General features: G+C 32.5%; 1 protein-coding gene and 3 non-coding genes across 4 annotated transcripts; all 4 read left to right on the top strand.

Annotated features, from left to right (window-relative positions):
- The first annotated feature begins 274 nt into the window (after positions 1-274).
- LOC111018034 (Insulinase (Peptidase family M16) family protein) lies at positions 275-11,877 on the top strand. Its single transcript, XM_022293964.2, has 19 exons — positions 275-824; positions 1,073-1,148; positions 1,570-1,616; positions 1,864-1,976; positions 2,833-2,906; positions 3,333-3,428; positions 3,523-3,642; positions 4,468-4,701; positions 4,945-5,093; positions 5,428-5,584; positions 6,256-6,408; positions 6,934-7,304; positions 8,272-8,421; positions 8,523-8,705; positions 8,935-9,138; positions 9,228-9,334; positions 10,150-10,303; positions 11,157-11,278; positions 11,399-11,877. Exons 1-19 carry the CDS (start codon positions 474-476, stop codon positions 11,640-11,642), a joined length of 3,105 nt encoding a protein of 1,034 aa, XP_022149656.2. The 5' UTR covers positions 275-473; the 3' UTR covers positions 11,643-11,877.
- A 3,203-nt stretch (positions 11,878-15,080) lies between these two features.
- TRNAG-GCC (transfer RNA glycine (anticodon GCC)) lies at positions 15,081-15,151 on the top strand. The gene has a single exon. It is a non-coding gene; the product is annotated as a tRNA-Gly (tRNA).
- Positions 15,152-15,159: 8 nt separating this feature from the next.
- LOC148212708 (small nucleolar RNA snoR114) lies at positions 15,160-15,248 on the top strand. Its single transcript, XR_015789529.1, has one exon. It is a non-coding gene; the product is annotated as a small nucleolar RNA snoR114 (small nucleolar RNA).
- Positions 15,249-15,294: 46 nt separating this feature from the next.
- Positions 15,295-15,382, top strand: LOC148212709 (small nucleolar RNA snoR114). Its single transcript, XR_015789530.1, has one exon. It is a non-coding gene; the product is annotated as a small nucleolar RNA snoR114 (small nucleolar RNA).
- Positions 15,383-22,805: the final 7,423 nt, after the last annotated feature.

Below are 22,805 nucleotides of genomic sequence, written 5' to 3' on the forward strand. Positions count from 1 at the left end.
AATATTAATAAGACACTTCAAGCAAGAGACAAAAAGAGTGTAATCTTCTTGAAATACAAAAAAGTTTGATATTCGTCTTACCACTAAATTACAAAATACATGATGTTACTTTTTGTCACGATAAAAATACTAAACTTCAATGGAAAAAAAAAAGTAAGAATTTTTTTTTAAAGTAGAATGAAAATTAAAGTACAATATAGCCAATAAATATTTTTATTAAAAAGAAAAAACCTAGAAACTTTAAGGATATTTGTTCACAAAAACCGAAATGCCGACACGTCGTTTCATTGAATAGACAGATTTTCCATTCGCAGCATATTGCGAGCGGCGGTGTAGAAATCAGCATACTGGAAATTGCCGTTCGTCGCAGTAAGCAAGCCGAACGGAAAACCTAGCAGAAACCTTCTGGTTCCTCTTAGCTTCAAGCCTCCATTTCCACAGTTCACAGCTCGAGCAGAGATACAAGGACGGCCATGAGTCGCTGCACTTTCTCCTCGGACGATATAGTGGTGAAGTCGCCCAATGACAGAAGGCTGTACAGGTTTATTCAGCTGGAGAATGGTCTATCTGCTCTGCTCGTCCACGATCCTGAGATATATCCAGATGGATGCCCCAAGCTTTCGGAATCAGTTGAACACAGCGACGAAGAGGATGAAGAATGCGAGGACGAGGAGGAGGAAGGAGAAGAAGGCGAAGACAGTGAAGGAGAAGACGGAGACGATGATGAAGAGGATGAAGATGAAGTAGGAGAGGAGGAGGGTGACGAAGGTACTGATAATGAAGAAAAAGGGAAGGGGAATAAAGCTGCTGTTCAGACTAAGAAGGTTGGTGGTAGTTTTACGTGGGATGACTGTGGATTTTTTTATTTTTTCTTTTGATATCATTTCAAATGAATACCACATCAAGGAGTAAGTTCATCGAATCATCCTTGGTCTAATCATATACGAAGCACGAATCAATTGGTTTTTAAGTAACATTTTGTTATTTAATGAAATTCTAAAACTGGTACGTTTAATTTTTGTATATCTATAAGAGGTCGTATGTAACTATTGTTGGTTGTATCCGATCACAGGCTGCAGCTGCAATGTGCGTAGGAATTGGCAGCTTCTCTGATCCTTTTGAAGCGCAAGGACTTGCTCATTTTCTAGGTTCGTTCATTTGTCCAGCTGGAACACTTCAGTTTAACTTTTCCAAATAATTCTACAAGCAGAGACCAAGACTGTTTTAGCCTTTCCCACCCTAATTTTGAGCTGTGGATATTGAGTTTTCCTGAGACACTGCAGTTAGTAGATACTTTTTCTTGGAAACATGTATATAATTTACCTGCACTAGGCTGAGGCTCCCACCAATTTGTTACGTATGCAAGTGATATCCATAAATCTTGAATGCATTTACGGTTAATCCTTTAATGCGTCGCTGCATTATTTTATATGACAAATTTAATGCTAGATTATTTCATATCAACGAATGTGGTTAATTGACATCAACGTATATCATTTGCCCATAAATGCACAATCTCCCGATCCAATATTTGGGAACTCGGAAATAACGTGTTTACATGTTCTGCAGAACACATGCTTTTCATGGGAAGTGCTGATTATCCAGATGAAAATGAGGTTTGTTTATATAAATTGTTATACTACAAGAAATTTTATTCATTTGAAAGAATGGATAAAAAGTTGGATGCATTGTAGGTCTGAATGTGTGGAATCAATAGAAGATTGGTGATTGATATAATATTATTTGTAAGACAAGTTTTATGCATGTAAAGCCATTGTGCATAATTTCAAAAATTTTGCATGGGACAGGTTTGAATGAAAATTCTCTACTTTGATGTTTGAGTTTGACTCTTTGCTTTTCTAGTATGATAGTTATCTATCGAAGCATGGAGGTTCCTCAAATGCGTATACAGAAGCAGAGCATACATGTTACCATTTTGAGGTGAAGCGGGAGTTTCTTAAAGGTGCTCTGAAAAGGTTAATATTGAATTTATTGGCATCTTCATGAAAGAAATACTGTATCTGAATCCCCTGGTTCTGTATTATGTCTTCCTCCCCGATTGAACTACCCTCGGGTGCCTTTTTCTACTGCACAAACCATATAAGCCAAAAAAGAACATAAGAGTTACAAAAACATTCTAATAAATTGTAGAGAGTTGGTTTGTTTTCTATTACTTAAACAAAGAGGAGTTCTGCTGAAGCAAAGTCATGTTTTCTTCACATTTTGGTCGATTTCTTTTTTAATCTCCTATGCAATTGGCTAGGAATGACCAACTAGTTCTTCTCCATTCCCTATTTGCTCGTCCTTTCTCTCCAGCTCGCGTGTTTCTTATCTCAAAGAGATAAGTAATGTATTTCAAAAATCTTTTATTATTAAAGCCCGTGAAGTAGCACAAGGAGTGTATCTACTGCATACATTCCAAAATTGAAAAGTTTATTAAAAACCTTTATCATACATTTTTTTTTACTTTATTCTCATGCTACTATAAAAGGTCTTTTCTTTTTCTTATTTGAACCATAACACCTTTCTTTAATGGAGAAGTGCAAGAACAATAAAGCTATTGTGTCCAAAAATCTCTCTTTTCTTTTCCTCGATATCTTCTCAAAATTTATCTCTCTTTTCTTTTCCTTGATATCTTGGTTCTCAAAATTTAACCTTAAACTCTAATCGTATGCGTTTAGGTTCGTCCGTGTACTTTTATTTATTCCTAAATTTTTTATAAAATATACGGGATATTAAGAAAGTGATGGATTGCAAGGAAAATATTTCCAGTTGATTATCTGAGATTCCATCTTTAGATGTAGTCTGAAAATCGATGCATTTGCTTATCAGGTTTTCACAGTTCTTCATTTCGCCTCTAGTAAAAATTGAAGCCATGGAAAGAGAGGTACTTGCTGTTGATTCAGGTGGGTTCCTGCTTGTAAATTTGTAGCTTTCAGTTTTTTCTTTCGTAGGAAATATATGGGCTGTTTGGAAACTGTTCTTGAAAATGCTTTTTTATTTGTGAAGAAAAAAATTCAGTGTAAACATGTTCATCTAACTTCTTCTTAAAAGTTGTTTTCTTTTGTTTACTTTAGTTTGTTATTGTGGATAGACTATTTTTTAGAAAACTAAAGTTAATTCTCCCTAAAAAAACACAAGTTTATAAGTAATGATTTCAAATGGATAATGGTTTTCACCTTTGTAAGCACTTGATCATAGCTTTTTAATCAGTTAAAAAAAAGAAATTTGTTTTCATAACAGTCTTCTGAACAAGCCCTTTGTTTCTTGCTCATTACTATGCTCCTAATAAGTTTTACTGCCTAACTGTATGTTTAACACATGAAATATAGAATTCAACCAGGTTTTGCAAAATGATGTCTGCCGCCTTCTACAGCTTCAATGTTGTACAACTGTGCCTGGTCACCCTTTTAACAGATTCTTCTGGGGTTAGCCTGCTTGTCACAGTGTTTTCTTTTTCTGGTTGATCAATCTGGTCATGTGAGAAGACCTTTTTTATTTGTCCTTTTCTTGCAATGGAAGGTAATAAGAAGAGCTTGGTTGATGCAATGGAAAAGGGTATCAATCTGCGAGAACAAATATTGAAACTGTTCGGAGATTATTATCATGGTGGACTAATGAAGCTGGTTGTCATTGGTGGAGGTGAAGTTTTCTTCCCCTAGTCTCTGGAGATACTGTGTTACTTATATCACAAAACATTGAACGTAGGAAGTGGAATTTAAAATTTATTGTTTGGTGTCCTGTGCGAAATACAAATGGTACCTTCCAGTATGTTAGTTGTATGATTTTGATTTACTTGTTAAAAACAAAACTCTACTTCTCAGCTACATGACTTTTTATGCTTCAACATCAGAGATCTGTCCTTTGCAAATCAATGGTGGAAGTTATATCAATCTCTTCTTTTGGTGTAGTTGGGTTCTTAACTCAACCCTAACTTATGAAAGACAGCTGTTTTGAAATCCTTTGAGTTCCATCTTTCTGACATTTCACTTTTAGTTTAGTTATTTAGTTCAGTTTATTTTTTTTATGGACTTGGGCTTGGGCTGCATGTTGTTTGTTATTTCAATGTCCATTGACGGTATGCAGATGGAGGAGAAAAATTTGAATTCAGTTGCTAAATTCACAGTGAAATACTGGAAATTTTCCATTTGATCTTTTTCAATGAAATCACTGAGTTTCTTATCCCAAAAAAGGGGGAAAAAATCAGTTTCTAAAATCAAATATACAGGGAGATTTTCCTACTGTGATAGAATCCATCTTCCTCTGGTGTATCACAGAAATCATTCCCCTAATCCTAGATTTGGTAGTGGTTAGTCACTGAAGAAGTGAAGAAATTTTTTGTTCAAATGCTAGAGGACTAGCTTCATCGGGGAGTGAATATTATTTGGACAAATAATGTGTCTTCTTATATGCATCTTCTTTTACTTGGCTAGTTTTGTAAAAAAGTTATGTACTATTGCATTGCAGAGCCTCTGGATGTACTTGAGAGTTGGGTTGTCGAATTGTTTAGTGATGTTAAAAAAGGTGTTCAAGTAAAACCAGAGTTCACAGTAAAAGATCCAATCTGGCAAGCAGGGAGGCTTTACAAGCTAGAGGCTGTTGAAGATGTTCATATCCTTGACTTAGCATGGACGTTGCCATGCCTTCAACATAATTATCTGAAGAAGCCTGAAGATTATATAGCACATATCCTTGGGCATGGTGAGATTGCCTTTACTTCTTTAATGTTGAGTCAAAAATTTGCTATCTTTCTATGTAATAAAAAAATTGCTACATTTCCATTATTTGCAGTTCGAAAAAAAGTGTTCTAATAATTCCTGGTATTGATGTTTTTGTTCTCCATAATTTTCCAACTCTTGATAATTATTATGTTTATCTGGCACACCATACATACGTTTTCTAGTTTTATATTTCAATTTGAACCTCATAACCCTTAATTTCCAGAGGGCAAGGGAAGCTTGCATTTCTTTTTGAAAGCTAAAGGATGGGCAACATCTTTATCTGCTGGTGTTGGAGATGAAGGAATGTATCGGTCTTCTATAGCTTATGTATTCGGAATGTCAATATATCTGACTGACTCAGGTTTAGACAAGGTAGTGTTGTGACATTTACTTTGAGGTGGATATTTTAATTAATCCTATGTGCAGATTGCTTGTCGTTAGTATAGAGTGATTATCTTAATCTTGAAAACCAACTGAAGTTTTGAGCTTGCTCTTCTGAGGAAGTTAGAAAATGAAATCAACCATGTATCTGTTTGCGGGTGGATATCTGGTCCCCCTTGCTACTATAGTTGACTTATTTATTATTTTTAAATTTAATGGAAATGTTTGTTATTAACAATAAAATGTATGGATTTTGGCTATAAATTTGTTCTTGTATTAATTGTATAAATTTTGGCTATATTAATTGTGTATGAATGTTCTTCAGATCTTTGAGATTATTGGATATGTCTACCAATACCTCAAGTTGCTACGTCAAATTTCTCCTCAAGAGTGGATCTTTAGGGAACTTCAGGACATTGGAAACATGGAATTTAGGTTTGCTGAGGAGCAGCCTCAGGATGACTATGCTGCAGAACTAGCAGGTTATTCTTGTTGTCAACTCTAACCATCATCTAGTGTATGGTTTGTACCCAGAGTGTTCACTTTGCATATGATTCACTTTCTATTGTCATTTCTACCGTTAAATTTGGCATCCTTATATTTTGGACAATCATGTAAGTTATATTTCTGCTAATAAATTTGAGAATCTTATTCTCACCTGTTAGTTCTTTTTTTTTTTTTTTTGATAAGAAACAAACTGATTGTATTCAAAATCAAAGAGAGCCCAATACAAGGCAACCCATCAAGACAAGACAAGAATATATACGAGCCCAATTCACCTGTTAGTTCTGAAAAAAATTAGAATATTAGCTGTCTAATTTCCATTTACAAAAATATATATTAGCTGTCTAATTAGCTTCCCCATCAAGACAAGAAAATGTCAATCACGGGAGGAAGGGAAGGCTGGTTAACATCCATTCAAAATTATTTTTATTGGCATGCATGTGAAATAATAGTGTAATATTTTCTGATATATTTTTGTTTATCGTTTGATGGTTATTTAGCTCTAGACCTTTCACTTGAAACTATCAACATGATGGTCAATCAATTCATTGAAGGGATGTTTGAGTTTTGAGCATGTTTTTCCTTACTAATTTTTATCAGGTACGAACACTCTTCATTTATTAATTATTGTGTAAATTATTTTATGCAGAGAATTTGTGTATTTATCCAGCAGAAGATGTCATTTTTGGGGATTATGTACACAAGATATGGGACGAGGATTTGGTCAAATATGTTATTGGTTTCTTTACACCAGAAAACATGAGGATTGATACATTATCAAAATCTTTTAGTAAATTGGAAGGTACGCCAAGTTTGTTTTCTACAAGGTATACCACTTTTGGCTTCAGAAGAAACTAAATAAAACGGAAAAACAACCACTTTGTATTACCTATCAAAGATATACGCCAGTCCCACCTGCACCTTCTTGTTCTATTTCGGACTTGCTTATATTGTGTTTCTGAATGTAACCTTAATCATACAAATATGAAGTTAATTACGAATTTTGATTTGAAACTTGGGTTAAAATTCTTACCAAAAAAAAAAAAAACTTTGGTTATAAAGGGTTTATCATGATTTTTTTAATAATAATTTAACAGGAATTTGTTCTTTTGTGTCACTAAACTTGAGCCGATGCATTGGTTTGAGATACGAGAAATGGTTATCTTTTGGAGAAATATTGCAATTTTGAGAAATGACTTTTGCTAATGCTGCCAATTAGTACTATAGCTTATAAGCTGTATATTTGTTCGTTGCCAATGCCAGGAAAAAAAAAAAAATCTTATGAGCTGTATATTCAATATCAAGTTGTTAAATTTCTCTCTTTCAGGCTTCAAAATTGAACCCTGGTTTGGATCACATTATATTGTGGACGATATTGCTCCCACTTTGATGGATCTGTGGAGGGACCCTCCTGAAATTGATGCTTCACTTCATCTACCTGCAAAGAATGAATTCATTCCATGTGATTTTTCCATTCGTGCTACTAAAGATCTTCCCCACGCATCCTCTCCAGCATGCATACTTGATGAACCATTGATGAAGTTCTGGTACAAGCTGGACAATACTTTTAAACTTCCTCGGGCAAATACATATTTCCGTATTAATTTGAGTGGAGGATACAGTAATGCAAAAAATTGTCTCTTGACCGAGTTATTTGTTCACCTCCTTAAGGACAAGCTGAATGAGATTATATATCAGGTTAACCACTTATGTTTTTAAATTACTTGGTCCTTTTATTTTGCTAAATTTCTGGCTGCACAGTGAGAAAGGCCGAGGGATTGTTATCCGTTTAAGGGCCTCACTTGTTTTCTTAAGAGTGTGGAATGTCATTTCTATTAAGACTTAAATCACCATAGTGGTTACCGTCAGAAGCACTGACACTTCAGTTTGTGTAACGTGTCCGTGTCTGACATGTGTTAGACACTTGAACATTTCGACATGTATTGGACACGTATTGGTCACATGTTAGCTCAATAGATGTGTGACATACACTAATGGCACAAATTGAATATACACTTGTTAATTACGTTCAAACACTTGTTAAACATGATAAATAGACATGAATATGAATATAGGATAAAATCATAAAATAATAAATTTGTACCAGTCACTTGTTAGCCCAATTGAGGTGTGTCATACACTAGTGGCACAAATTGAATATACACTTGTTAATTACGTTCAAACACTTGATGAATAGACATGAATATGAATATAGGATAAAATAATAATTTTGTACCAGTCGCTTGTTAGCTCAATAGATGTGTGTCATACACTAGTGGTACAAATTGGATATAGATCCGACACTTGTTAAGCACGTTCAAACACTTGTAAAACATGATAAATAGATATATAGGATAAAATAATAAATTTGAGATCAAAATACATCAAACTCCTTTTTTTAAGCATATTAATGAATAAGCTTATTGAATTTAGATTTTCTTCATGATATATATTTAAAAACATGTATGTTTTAATAAACATGTCATTGCCGTGTCCATGTCCTAAATTTTGTAAGAAATGATGCGTCAATGTGTCCATATCTCGTGTCTGTATTCATGCTTACAGAATTCACCACAATGGTATTGTGACTGATAAAGACTACAGTTTCAGCATTTTGTGTGGCATTTAATGTATGTTACAGCAGACTTACGTTCGTCCTTTTCAGGCTAGCATTGCCAAGCTAGAAACTTCTGTAGCTATTTATGGTGACAAGCTGGAGCTGAAGGTGTTTGGTTTCAATGATAAGCTTCCTATTCTCCTGTCTAAACTTCTGGAAACTGCTAAATCATTTATGCCTTCTGAAGATCGTTTTAAGGTGTATGGAATAATTTATTCTTGGATTTTGGGAGATAGGTCTTAATGATTTCTTCCTGGTATTTGGCTTTACAATGAGAAACTGACACAGGCTTTATAAAGGTTATTAAAGAAAATATGGAGAGGACTTTGAGAAACACCAATATGAAGCCTCGAAGCCACTCGTCATACTTGAGATTACAAGTTCTGTGTGAGAGATTCTATGATGCACATGAGAAAAGTAATGTTCTAAACGGCTTGTCTTTTGTCGATTTGGAGGCGTTTATCCCTGAGCTTCTATCCCAGGTATAAATTACGTGGACAACCAGACACTTATCTTAATATGCTGCTGTATATTCTTGGCATTCAGTGCCACCAAAAATTTTGTTTTCATTCCTTTTATTGTCCTTAGTTTCATTAATTGGTGGTTGCCATGAAAGTTGAATGAGTTATTCATTATCAGCTCCCTAAAAATGTTCTATATGGAGACACTCATTTTCTGAGAATGACATTTTTACATCTCCATTTTTAACAGCTATATATTGAGGGACTTTGCCATGGAAATTTCTTAGAAGAGGAAGCAATTAGCCTGTCTAACATATTTAAAGCCAACTTCTCTGTACAACCACTTCCTCTTGGAATGAGGCATTACGAGCGTGTAATATGTTTCCCTCCTGGTGCTAATCTTGTCAGAGACGTCAGTGTGAAAAATAAATTGGAGAGAAATTCCGTGCTGGAGGTAATGAGAAATGAAATATGTTTCTGATGTTATCTGAAACAGCGTGAACATTGTTTATCAATTCTATTTTCCTTGATGTCATGATGCAGCTGTACTTTCAAATTGAACCGGAGGTTGGAATGGAGGCGATCAGACTGAAAGCCCTGATTGATTTATTTGATGAAATCATTGAGGAACCACTTTTCAATCAGCTAAGGTGAATTTTTAAGCGATACTCTTTCACATGGGAACCTGTATTTTATTTTATTATCTTTAAAGTTCTGATGAGCCCCTTTGGCTTATTGGAGCTCTTGGCATTATTCTTTGGTAATTACTTCTTCCATCAAATGTCAATTGGAAACTTTTTCTGCAACTCATTCACCTTTCGAGGGACTACTCCTTTGTATGTTTCATTTTAACGTAATGTATCAGTTTTTATTTATTTATTTTTTCAAGGAAGGTTCTAATAATCCCCAGTGCATTTATCGAGTCTGAAGAAACTAGAGAAGGGTTTTTCTTTTCTTTTCTTTTCTCTTTTTCCCTTGGTATTGTATTTAGGAGCGGGAATGCGGGATGGTATGAGAAATTCAATGAAGTAACTAAACTCCTATTCCTACTCCCACCCTGGGTTTTTGTGATTGCTTGGGGGCATCTAAGCAGTAAGCTCAATTTGTCCGATTATGATGAATAGATTTTCTGGACAAAACGCACGCCTATGAGAAAATACTTTTTAGTCGACAATATTATTTGGTTTGATCTTGACTATTGGTGAAAAGAGATAGATCTCCTTCTCTCTTGCTAGGGAGAGTTCATCATATTACTTCTATACAAGCGAAGCAAGTAAACCATGCCAGCCATCTTCGCTCTATGTTCAATAAATAGGCATTCAGGTGCTGAAATTCTGTTGTGTATAAATCCGTCGGCATGTTTTTAATAGAAAATGTTGCTGACTGGAAATTTTATAATAGGGATTTGTACTAGTATGATTTATGTTCTGATGTAGGACAATTGTTCTACTTGTGAATGGTACAGGACAAAGGAGCAACTTGGTTATGTTGTCCAATGCAGCCCACGGATAACATATCGCGTATATGGTTTTTGTTTCTCCGTTCAATCATCCGAGTACAGTCCAATATTTTTGCAAGAGAGATTTGAGAACTTCATAACTGGCTTGCAAGAATTACTGGTTAGTGTGCAAGCACTTTTCTCTTCTCAGTAATTGTCTTTCTTTACTTACTTTAATCAATAGTAGATAAATATATCGAGATAATGTCTCATCATTTTTATTTAGTTTATGTAGTAGCTGTTCCCTAATTTTCATGCAGATTACCTAGTAGCTGTGTTCAACAATATATTTGGTTTCATTCGTTTTGAAATTTTATTAATCTCATGGGTGGGACTTAAAACCTTATTTATTTAATGGTCGTCAGCCAGTTTTAGATGTTCTGATATAAAAACTTAAGGAACTTTTTTTGCTTGAAAAGTCATTCTTTGGTTGGATAATTTATTTCTAATTAAAATCCGGTATTGGTTAACCATCCTAGGTTGACCTAGTAGTCAATAAGGGCCAATGTAACCAGTTGAGGGCTTTAGAGAGGATGAGTTCAAACCATGATGGTCACCTACCTAAGATTTAATATCTTACAAGTTTCCTTGGCAACCAAATGTTGTAGGGTCGGGTGATTGTCCTGGAGATTAGTTGAGAGATTAGTTGAGGTACGAGCAAACTGGTCCGAACACTCGCGAATATATATAAAAAGAAAAAAAAAGAAAAATTCGGTATTGGTTGGATATTAGAATTCTGGTCACAAAGATATAAAACACAAGAGGATTAATAAAATAATAAATAAGACGCGTTTCACTTCTGTGTTCATATCTAGAATAACCAAGTCCATCCATGTAGAGTCTACTTAATTTCCACTTTCCATCAATTCATTCTGCAACATACCTCATTATATAGCTACTAGAATTTTGTGATTTAATCCTACCTTCTCAGAGTAACAACGTTTACATAATCTGAAAATTTGTTGGGTTTGCAGCGTGGTCTTGATGAAGCTTCTTTTGAGAACTACAAAAATGGACTAATTGCTAGGCTTCTGGAGAAGGATCCATCACTCTCTTATGAAACCAATAGATTATGGAATCAAATTGTTGATAAGAGGTATTGTCTTGTTCATTTTCTTTCACCAAAATGGAATGCCCGTTGATTACTGAACGTAGAAACACGAAATATTTTTTCGTCGTGTTCATGCCTTCATCCTACAATACTTTTTTTTTCCAGGTACATGTTTGATTTCTCCGAGAAAGAAACTGAGGAGTTGAAGAGCATTCAAAAGAACGACATTATAGATTGGTACAAGACATATTTACAGGAATCATCTCCCAAATGTCGGAGACTTGCAATTCGAGTATGGGGTTGCGAGGCAAACTTGATGGAGGCCGAGACGCCACCGAAACCCCTAGTAGCCATTAAAGACCTCGAAGCTTTTAAGTCGTCGTCTATGTTTTACCCAAGCTTTTGTTGAGAGCAGGCAGATGAAAAAGTAGCTTCATAAGTAGCAGTAAACCACAAGTGTTGGTTTTCATTTATTCTTTTTAGAAAGGGAATTATTAATACCCTTGGAAGAGAGGTAGCAAGATGTATGAGAAGAGGGGGAATAATAATAATTAGAGTATTTGGAGGGTTTTGACCAATTAAAAATAATCATTAAATTTTTCTATGACGCTCTTCTTAGTATCTCAACAAAGATTTATTCAATATTTTCTTGTATGTATTATTAATTTTAGCTTTGGATATTGCCTTAAATTGTTGCTCTTGATTGTTCAAGATATTGAACTTCCTTGTATTGGTCATGATTTTACAAATCATACAAATTTGATCGAATTGAGCATGATTGTTGATTTGTTCTTGTTTATATTTGGTACATATATTAACATAAGCATATGTTTAAACTGAAGATGTTAGAAATGAGTATTATATAAGACTGAAAGATGATAATAATAATAATATTAGATGGCAAAATTATGATTGTCCCTGTAATTTGAAATTTCTAACGATTTAGTCCTTATCGTAAAAATTTTGTTAAGTTTATTATGCATCTAAATAGATTAATCGACGAAAGACCAAATGTGTTTATAAATTAAAAAGATTAAGTTGTTATTATGATAAAAATCAACGTTTAATTTTGATGAGATTTTTCATAATACGGATTAAATTATTATATATTTTAAATTATAGAGATTGAAATGGTTAGACTAAATCATTCAAATTAAAATTAGTCTGTAAAATGTGCTTTTTTAACCGGAAAAAAAAAACAAAACAAAGCAAAAACAACAAAACAATATTAAATGCAATTTTGGGGCGTTTATGGCAATAACGAAGAGGAAAGGGGGGTTTCTGCAATATAGTTTTGATGCTGGTAACTGCCAGATGGTCAGTTGCTTCTTCGGCGCGCGAACACTGCAGAGACCGATAATGGAAACCAGGAAGAAAGGTAAGAAATGGCCGTTCAAGCGGCCGCCGTGACCATGGAAGCTCTGCTACTCAGTAAAAATGGAGGATTCTGCTTCAGGCAGGTTCCGGGAGCCAGTAATTAGTGGCGAGATCATGCGATTGCATCACCGAAAACATCATCAAGCGTATGTCTCGATCTTCAACAAGGCTCTCGACCAGCTCGATCGAGACATCAAGTTCGATGGCGGAGGTACTGCAATTTCTTTCGAATATCTCATTATTGTCAGAGTTATAAGGTTAGGGTGAATTTTATAAGTTCATATTGACATTACGAGACCTATCATTTGTGCATTTGAACCTTCTTTTTCTCAATTAGTGATATAGAATCGGATTAATGTAACGTAAGTAAGTAATAGCGATTGAGGAACTTGGGAACAGCTATCGCCGATTGTTAGTCCTTGATGGTGTGAATTTTCTTCTAGCTTTTTAATTCTGTTTATCGTTCCAAAGGTCATATCAACCATTCGATTTTCTGGAAGAATCTCGTTCCAGTCCGCGTAAGACTGATGCTTTCCTGTTATCAAATTTACTTGAATCTCGTTTCCCTAATTCGTAACCATTTCTGAGTTTTTGTAGGATCGTGGTGGGGAGCCTCCTAGTCCTGTTCAGGTTTCTTTATGTCCGACTAAGCGTAGATTCTGAAAATCAATAGTTAAGGTGCTTCTCTCCAAGGCTGTAGATGGGTGGTTAGTTCGCATCATTGAATGTTGAAAAGTTTAAACTGATGGTTATTGGTTACTTCGAGTTCATTTCAGTGGCTTGCTCTTGATATTAAGCAGAGGAGGCTTTCTGTTGAAACCACTTTAAATCAGGTACACTTGCCAAGTATTTTCAGTGTTCTTTTTCAATATTCAGTTTTCAGCCCCTATACCTCTGATAAACTGAGCTTTGTAATCCATTTAAAAGATATATCCTTTTAAAGGTTTCAATACTACCCTTGATAACGTTCCAAACATACCGTTTGAGAAAATATCTATTTGTGTTTTGAATAGAAAATTGACGTGACAGAATTTGGAACAACATGTCAATCAAATTTGAAAAATTTGAAAGGAGAAGAATATGGAAGAAGTTATTCCTTTAAAAAAAGGGGAATTAGAATAAAGTTGGGCAAAATTAGGTATAATTTGGCTCTTTTTCCCTTTGGTATAATTAAATATCCGTGGCAGTCCCTCATTAAGGGACTCAGCACCATAGCATAAGCAAATCAAGTCGCATTAAAACATGATGGTGAGTCCTGGTACCAACTGTTGGCCACTAGTATCATTTCATCAAGGAATACCCAAATTGGCTTTAGTGTTTTGATAGGCCACAAATCACTAAAGTGTTTGAGCCTAAGCGTGTAAGAAAGGAGTGTGTTTGAGGGGATCCTTTTGGCAATCTGTTTTTGTGGTTTCTCTATTGAGAATTGTGAGAGAAGGGGAGTTCTCTAAACTCCGAGTGTTGATAACTAAAATTGAGGCTAAGGTCTATCAATTTCGGGTATCGGAGCAATGCACCGAGGAATGGTGGGTAAGATAGAAACTAGAATTAATTCCTGGGCAGACACTTTAGCCATTTAAGAGGCCTATAATGTTTACCCATTGTATACAAATCTGACTCTTTTCTATTAGAATGCACAAAAGTTTCTGTTGGGTCCTCTGCCCTGTAGTTGCATCTTATCAGCTTATAGATCTTATATGATTAATGATATTTACAAAAAGTTGAGCTAGCAGATCTGCTGATGCAAGTATTTTGCAGGATCCTCTTGTGACCCTGATTTTAAATATCCATTGACACGTCGACATTTTCATCGACATGTCAATGCTTTTATAGATTCGACGTCGACACGAGGGGTAAATTGATATTTCTGTCGTAGTACAAAAAATCGACAAAATATGAAAAATATCAACAAAATGTCACTAATATATACATAATATTAATATTAATTATTTTTAATTTATTTAGAAATACGAAAATGTTTATTTGTTAATTTAAATATTTTTTACGATTTTTTAATTTCTCTGGCCCTCTTTCTGATGAGCCCCTTTGGCTTTAGTTCCTTTGCAAAAGGGATGGATGTTTGGGAGCATGCTTACTACTTAAAGGTAAGCCCTCTGGCCCTCTTTCTCACTACTTATGTCGTTATTTTCACCAGTAAATAAACCCCCTCCCTTATCATGATACAGTAAGAACCAGAAACTAGAAACCAGAGTATGATCTAAGGAACATATGGAAATGGTAATGAACTGGAAATATGCTTGCTTGTCAAGGGTATGAGACAAGGAAAATATTTGGAACTCTGTCATTCATATTGTAGTTTTAGCTGAGGGAAGAGATTACTTTGGTTTATGTGAACAAAAAAATCGCGATGTGAAGCTTGTTGGTGTATAAACTTGAAAATTCTGTCTTCTTCTTTTTGGGGCGAGATTAATTAGTTAATTAAATAATTAAGTAATAAGAGAAAGCAAGAGCACCAGTGGTCTAGTGGTAGAATAGTACCCTGCCACGGTACAGACCCGGGTTCGATTCCCGGCTGGTGCAATTTAATCAAGTGATGATGAAGTCTACGCTCAAAGTGTTGGTTGGGTCCATCACAGCCGTCCGATTTACAGGATGATGAAACAGCGTTGCTGAGCTTGAGATTTTTTGTTTTTATTTATTTTCAGTTTTTTATTATTACATGTTAGTTATAATGACGTAATAATAAAAGTGATTGTTGGGTCCTTCGCAGCCGTCTGATCTCCAGGATGATAAATTAGCGCTACTGAGCTTGACATTTTTATTTATTTTTTTAATTTCATTTTATATAGAATTGGGCTTCTTTCTAGCTAAATATGCCAAATTAAACTTTAATCTCTGTTGGTAATTATTAATTTGGTTTTTAATCTTTAAAGACTCGGTATTTTACCCATAATGGGTTAAAAAGTTTCTATTTACGGCTCTAAAGAGAATTTTCTTTCTTTTTCGAGAAAATAAAAAAGAATCATTAACTATAAGTCTATCTATCATTAAATTATTATTTTATTGATATAAATAGATGTTCATGTAATTTAGATGCTATTTGACACTTGTAATTCAATCTACTCATTACTAACATTCGAACGGCTCATTAATAAAATCTTCATTTATTTTTTTAATTTCATTTATATAGAAATGGATTTCTTTCTAGCTAAATATACCAAATTAAACTTTAATCTTTGTCAGTAATTATTAATTTTGTTTTTAATATTTGAAGACTCGCTATTTTATCATTGATGGGTTAAAAACATTCTAATTACGTATCTAAAAAGAATTTTACTTAGATTCTAATCATTAATAATTCATATTACTTAGATGCTATTTGACACCTGTAATTCAATCTACTCTTTACTAATATTTGAACTGTTCATTAATAAAATCTATTTTTACAACTAATATGTTGATATGTTTATAAAATAATAATTTACATACTAAAATGTTTCATAAATAAAAGAATCGTGTGTTGATTCTACTTAATTTTCACCCTAAAAAATCGTTCTGGGTTGTAGGCCATAATTTATAAATCCATCAATAATTTAAAATAATATTTTAAAATTTGTAAAACTATTTTATTACTTAAAAACAATAATTTTAAATATATATAGTCTTTCTTTTTAATACTTCAATCCATTCTTAACACGTAAGGGGATGCGTCTAAGATCGTATGTAAAGTCTTCCCTCCTTAAATTAAGTTTGATGGATAAAGTTGATTTGAGCACTGAATTAGACATACTTATATTTCATGTTTTTAAAAATAAGTTGAAGGTGTTTGGAGACGATGTTGTATTATTTATTAGTATTTTTAGTTGTTAATGGCTATTAGATTTAAATATTTTTTTCTTTTTTTTATCTGGGAAAGGTCTGGAAAAATTCCTTTCCTTTTACAGAATTGTATATTGAAACGAATTGCCAATTCTAATCTCAACGGCACCAGTGGTTTAGTGGTAGAATAGTACACTGCCACGGTATAGATTCGGGTTCGATTCCCGGCCGGTGTAGGTTTTTGAATCCATGAAGCATTTTTGGTGTCATCACAGCCGTCTGATCCGATGATCTATTGGTCGTTAATAAAGCGTGCTGAGCTTGAACTTTTTTATTCAAAAGATTTTTTTTAATTATTTTAATATTTAAACATCTTTTGTCACGTGCTATTAATGTTCTTATAATATTTTAAACACGATGCAGCTCCTCCGCATATAGCCACACGTGTGAAACGCGCCAATTAGTTGGCTTCTTTAGAAATATACAATTAAATAGAAAAGAAATTATAAATAAAGATATTGGTTGCTGTGGGCTAAATAAAAAAAAAATTAGGAAAAAATGAGTTAAAAAAAAAAATATATATATATATATGTTGTTTGGTCGTATATTTAGATTCGTTGAACCTTTCCATTTAATAGTTAAAACCATTTTTTAATATTAATTGTTATTTGAGATAATATGAATTTCAATATGCAAATTGTAGATTTAAAATATTTTGTATTAAACTGTCAACTTCAACCATGACATCATTAGGATAATGTGATACAATATAAGCTAATCGTGTTAAATTATAATTTCAATCTTTCTATTTTACTATTTTTCAAAGTTTTGATGTCTAGTATCTTAATTTATTTCATTTTAAACCATTAAGTTGTTTTGATGCAAAAATCAGCCTAAGGTACGGAAGATGAGCTATGAGGTCGGTGTGAGTAACTTGTGCGGATTCCTTTAGAAGTACCTGCAAAAACAGGTGGATCACTCAAACGTCCAAATTAGTTAGGAATCCGAACTTAGACAGATCAGTTTCAGGCAAATTTTTCATAGTTAGAGTGGTGGATGTGAGATGTATTTATAGTAGTCAAAAGAGTAGCTATCCATCCCATCGGGGCATTTCTCGGCTCGTGCCAGATTCACCTCAGGGACCTTCGATCCATGCGTTTCATTTGGACTTTTCCCTACCTTGAAGTGGAAGTTTTAGGCGTCTTTGTTTTTACCAAAGTATCCAACCTCAACCTGTTAGGTCGGACTACTTGTTTCTGTTTGAACAGGTTGGCCACTCGCAGTTTGCCTCCCAACAAATTTTATAGATGTATAAATATAGTTTCTAAATTCAAATGTGAATTATATTATTAGACTTCGTTGTTGGATTTTAATTATAATTTTGATGACTAATGTAAAATAGAAGTTGGTTAAATTACCCGTATTGTTTATGAACTTTTAACATAGTTTTTAACAGGTTTATAAACTTTAAAATTTGTGTCTAATGTCATTGAATTTAAAAAGTGATCATGAGTAGGCCTTTAAACTTTCGATGTTGAGTCTAATACGCTTTTTCAAATTTAAACCCTATTAAGTACAAAATTGATTTATCATTTTAACATCGCGTATCTGATAGATTCTTGAATTAAAAAAATTATATTTTTTGTGTCAAATATGTACTTAGACTTCTTTAAAAATTAATAGGTTCATTTAATCTATTGGATGCAAAATTGAAAGTTCAAGATCTATGTTGAGAGATCTGGTTAGACCCAATATTAAAAAATTTGGAGATATATTACACTTTTTAAAATTCAGAATCTGTTAGATACAAAAAAATTTGCTGACCAAACTTGTAATTTAACCATAAAAATATGAGGTTTAAAATGTAAAAAGATTCATGTTTTTATAGTTTATGGAAGGTTAAATAACGCCCCAAAATTTTTGTGTTTGTATATAGTAGGTTTATTAACTTTTAATTTTGTGTATAATCAATCAATGAACTTGAGAAGTACCTATAGAACCCTAACATACTCAAATAATTTAAAAATTAATCAATGTATTAGACATAAAATTGAATTTCGGCCTAATAAGACTATAAAATTTCAATTTGATGTCTAATAAATTTGTTAATTTTTATCAAAATATCAAATATGTCATGAATCTATTAGACACAAATTGAGAATTCACGAACTTATTAGACACAAAATTTAAAATTTAAAGACATATTAGACGTGTTTTTTAAAATTTAGATACCCAAAGATACAAAATTAAACAATCGAGAATCTATTAGATTTGTAATTTAATCTGTAATTTCGTAATCACAATCAAAGAGCTCATAAACTAAATTTGTAATTTAATTTCTATAATTTAATCTGTAATTCCGTAATCACAATCAAAGAGCTCGTAAACTAAATTTGTAATTTAATTTCTGTAATACAAATCACAATCAAATAGCTCATAAACTAAATTTGTAATTTAATTTCTTACTAAAATATTATTTTAGCAATATAAAATTCAAATGTCTAACTGTCAAGTTGAAAGAGAGAGAGGGGAAAGCTGCAGCTATCTATGAATCTGTGAACCTCCATCTATGGCGTCTATGGTGATTGACACAGAGCCCAATTTAAAGTCATATCCGGAAGCTTTGTTTCAATTCTTATTAAAAACTCTAACTCATCTCAATCTTATTTTCAATCGGAACATAATTCAATTTAAAATTAATCAAGTTTTTATGTTCTTCGAAAAAAAAATCATTCTTGTTTCATAAATATTAGTTGAATTTATGTTAATCAATTTCTATTAGGTCTACATGTTCGGTACAAAATGACCACTCAAATGTGTTGTAAATTTCAGTTGAGAAAAAGTCCCATAAAAGAAACATGAGTACTCCGATTAACTCAAAGATAGTCGAGATTCACGCGTACTTGTAACTAATTTCTCTCCACCTTTTTATAAGCGGTTGTTTATGGTGTGGTATTAATTATCACTGACATCTTTATCTTGGATTACGGTGTATCACAGAGATCGAGTGAACATTAATTACTCTTCAATTCCTCCTTGAATTGTGGTGTACACTGAGTTTACAGAGTGGAAAGTCAGGCAGTTGAATGTGGACACTGATATCATCTTCGAGCTCCTCACTAACTTTGAATACCGATGTCGTCCTGATTGGATATTGTTTGGAGATCCGATCCGAAATTGTGACACGGATTTATGATTTCCCATATCACTACGTAAATATGTTTTAAAAAAAGTCAACTCTATCCACTTATCCACATATTTTTCCATGTTAAATTAAACAAAATTTGGAGCCTTCCAAGTTCTAAATACAATTTCTACTAATTATTTAAAAATGTGATACTCTAAACCTTCATTATTTTATTTTGGTTCAGAAACTTGGGACAAATTCATGATATTTTTAATTGTTGGTTATTTGTAAATTAGTATATCTTTTGTCCATTTAATGCATGTGCATATATGCAAGTTTTTAAACTTTAAAGTGACATGTAATAAATTAATTCAATTTTTGTTGGATAAAAATGTAACAATTAGGTTTGAAAAATGGACTAAAACAGTTATTCCAAAAAAAAAAAAGAATATTAAAAAGTTGGGGACAAAAACGAAATAAGTATAAAAGTTGGAAGGGTAAAATAGAATTTAAATATTAAAAATATATCCACTATAAAAATTGAACATTTTATTTGAAATTGGTAGTGACCCACAGCGATGCCTATACACACTTGTTGAAGTTTCATTGCGTTTGATAACGTCTTTTTATATTTTCAAGAGAAAAAAGAAAAGTCTTCTGGTGAGAGTTATTATCATTATTATTTTATTTTATTTTTATAATTTTGGTGGGAGATTTCAAATAAGGTAATTAATGATGTCTTTTCAATATAGGAACATGCTTTATCTACACTTCATAATGCCTTTTTTTTTTTTTGATAAAACATGATGAAATTGTAAAAATAAACATGAATATCGTGTGTTTTTTTAAATTTCTAATATTTAATTGGTCAAAAATACTCTTGGATTTGGTTCATTTTGGTTTTTTTCTGTATGGTTTCAATTTTAGTTTCTGTTCTTTCGAAATATCAATTAGTTTCCATTAACGTATGAAATTTGTGTTAAAATTTTACAAATTAAAACTAATTTAGTCGCCTTTTAAGAATATAGAGATCAAAATAGTATTTAAATATGTTAATAATTATGCATACAGACTCAACAGATAAATTATTTAAAGTGTTATGATAAAAATATGTACCATATCACAAGAAAAATGGTAGTTGCTTTCAAAGGGCTATTAAGGAACATGGTAATTCAATTATTAAGAAAAAAGTAGAGGTTTTTATAGGAAGCAATAGAATCCCCACAAATATTCCAGACAGTTCTTGTCAGGATTTTCCAATTTCCAATTTCCAATAAATGAAAATTTTGCATTTCACATCAATTGTGCTGGTTGAATTTCGATATCGTTTAAATTGTGCAAACCTAAGTTTAATTCAACAGTAATTGACACTTGTCTTTGATCAATAAATCATAAATTCGAATTTTCCATTTCACTTGTCGTACTAAAAAAAATTGAATCATATTGATCGTATTCCAATTTGGGTTTGAAATTTTTAACTTAATATTTTTTTTAAAGAAAAAAGGAATAATTTTTTCTAGGAAAAAGTAAAGAAGATGGAATTGAGATATAAAGTTAAATTTTGTGGTGGACAGAAAATGGAAATTAATTGGATTGTTGACCCTTTCTTCTTCATCAGTTTTTGCAAAATTTCAGTGGCTGCCAGTTCCCAGTGGTACCTTCAATGGGGAATCTAATGATGATTTATACACCAACCCAATAGGATTCCTCAACACAATTTATCTCATAATATTTCTTTTAAGAAAAAAAAAATTAATTGATTTGAAGTGTTTGATTTTAAATTTGAATTCTCTTCCTCTTGATCACCTTTGTCAAACGAAAGAAAAAAGAATCTTGAGAAATTATTTGTATTTAAGTAGCTAGAATAATGTGACTAATGATTATATACCATTTGATGTACGAGAGATAATTTAGAGGCGTATTTCACATTATTAAGAATAGATCAATTTAGAATTTGCAACAATCACGTTGAATAATTTTTTCTCGAATATATTATTATTTGTTTAAATGATGTATTTTTAGATTTCAATATTGCAGGTGCTATCATTTTTAATTTTATGTTTCTAAAGATTATGCTAGTACAATTTAATTTATAAATTTTTTACCCCTCTTAAAAACATATTTGAATTCTTAGCAAATTAAAAAAAAAAAACTACTTATATATATATATATATTTTCCAAATTGGGCTAGATTTTGAAAAAAAAAAAGTATTCATAAAAACTATACAATCAAATAAATAAATACAAAAAAATCAAAATCGAAATCGAGTTAGTTATCAAACAGGTTAGTAATTGTGAGGTGAAAATTTGAACCTCCAATAATTAACGGGAAAGATTTGCTGTTGACCATTAAACTAAAAATGGTCATGTTTATTTAGGTAAACAAGTGGTTGAAGCTATGTATCAGAGTCTAAAGTCGAGTTTGTAAATGAGATTAATTAGATTTTTGTTAAATGACTAATGAAAAATGGATAACAATAACTAATTTATATCTTTCCCCTTTTCCCCTATTGGGAAATTAATGGACTAAAATACCCAAAATAAGTATAAAAGTTTAAAATCCAAAACAGAATTGGAAGCTAGCTAGATTATATTACTGAAATATATGAACCTAAAATAAAATTTGCAAACGTACCCTTTAAATCTTAAAAAATAGCAATTATATCCTCTTCTCGCTTTATACATTCATTTATTTCGTTGGTTTTTATTTCTCCCTGTTTTGTGGTTTTTAGCGAAGCGAAGGGGGCGAGAATGAGACAAAATTACTTTGAAAAAAGTAGAGCTTCCTTGTTCCTTCGTTCATCATGGGGGAGTTTTCAATTGAATTTGACAAAAAATAACAAAAAGCCAATAATAATAATAATAAAATAAATAAAACAAAATAGTTCGAAAGAACATGTGGGGTAGACAATATAATACAATTTTATATCTCTACTTGTTTTGAAAATTTAAAATTTCTTATTTTTCTATAATTGAATAGACAAGGGCAAAAGAAAAAAAAATGTGCCAAGTTTATTTTGTAAAAATGACGTTTGTGGATGCTTCAATAATCTTAGATGAGTTAATATTGTTAATTATAATTGGTGGGGTAGAAAAACAACCTTGACACATGGAGAACGGAAGAAGGTTGGAAATGACAAAGCTTCACCTAAGGACCACTTTCGAAAGGACCAACCTCCCATACTTAGTCGCCTATGTAGCAAAAATACTCTCACATAGGCATTCGACAAACCAACCTTCGAGACAACATCAATAACTACCTGTTGGATCCCCAATCTATAAATAGAG

This window comes from Momordica charantia (assembly GCF_013281855.1).
Source record: "Momordica charantia cultivar OHB3-1 chromosome 2 unlocalized genomic scaffold, Mcharantia_2.0 BLBB01000002.1, whole genome shotgun sequence".
Lineage (NCBI taxonomy): Eukaryota > Viridiplantae > Streptophyta > Magnoliopsida > Cucurbitales > Cucurbitaceae > Momordica > Momordica charantia.

Bases quoted from the DNA above. Each gene is read 5' to 3' on its own strand.
- LOC111018034 (XM_022293964.2), top strand. From the start codon at position 474: ATGAGTCGCTGCACTTTCTCCTCGGACGATATAGTGGTGAAGTCGCCC. The intron at 825-1,072 runs GTTGGTGGTAGT...ATCCGATCACAG, and splicing joins CTGCTGTTCAGACTAAGAAG to GCTGCAGCTGCAATGTGCGT. The intron at 3,429-3,522 runs GTTAGCCTGCTT...TTGCAATGGAAG, and splicing joins TTTTAACAGATTCTTCTGGG to GTAATAAGAAGAGCTTGGTT.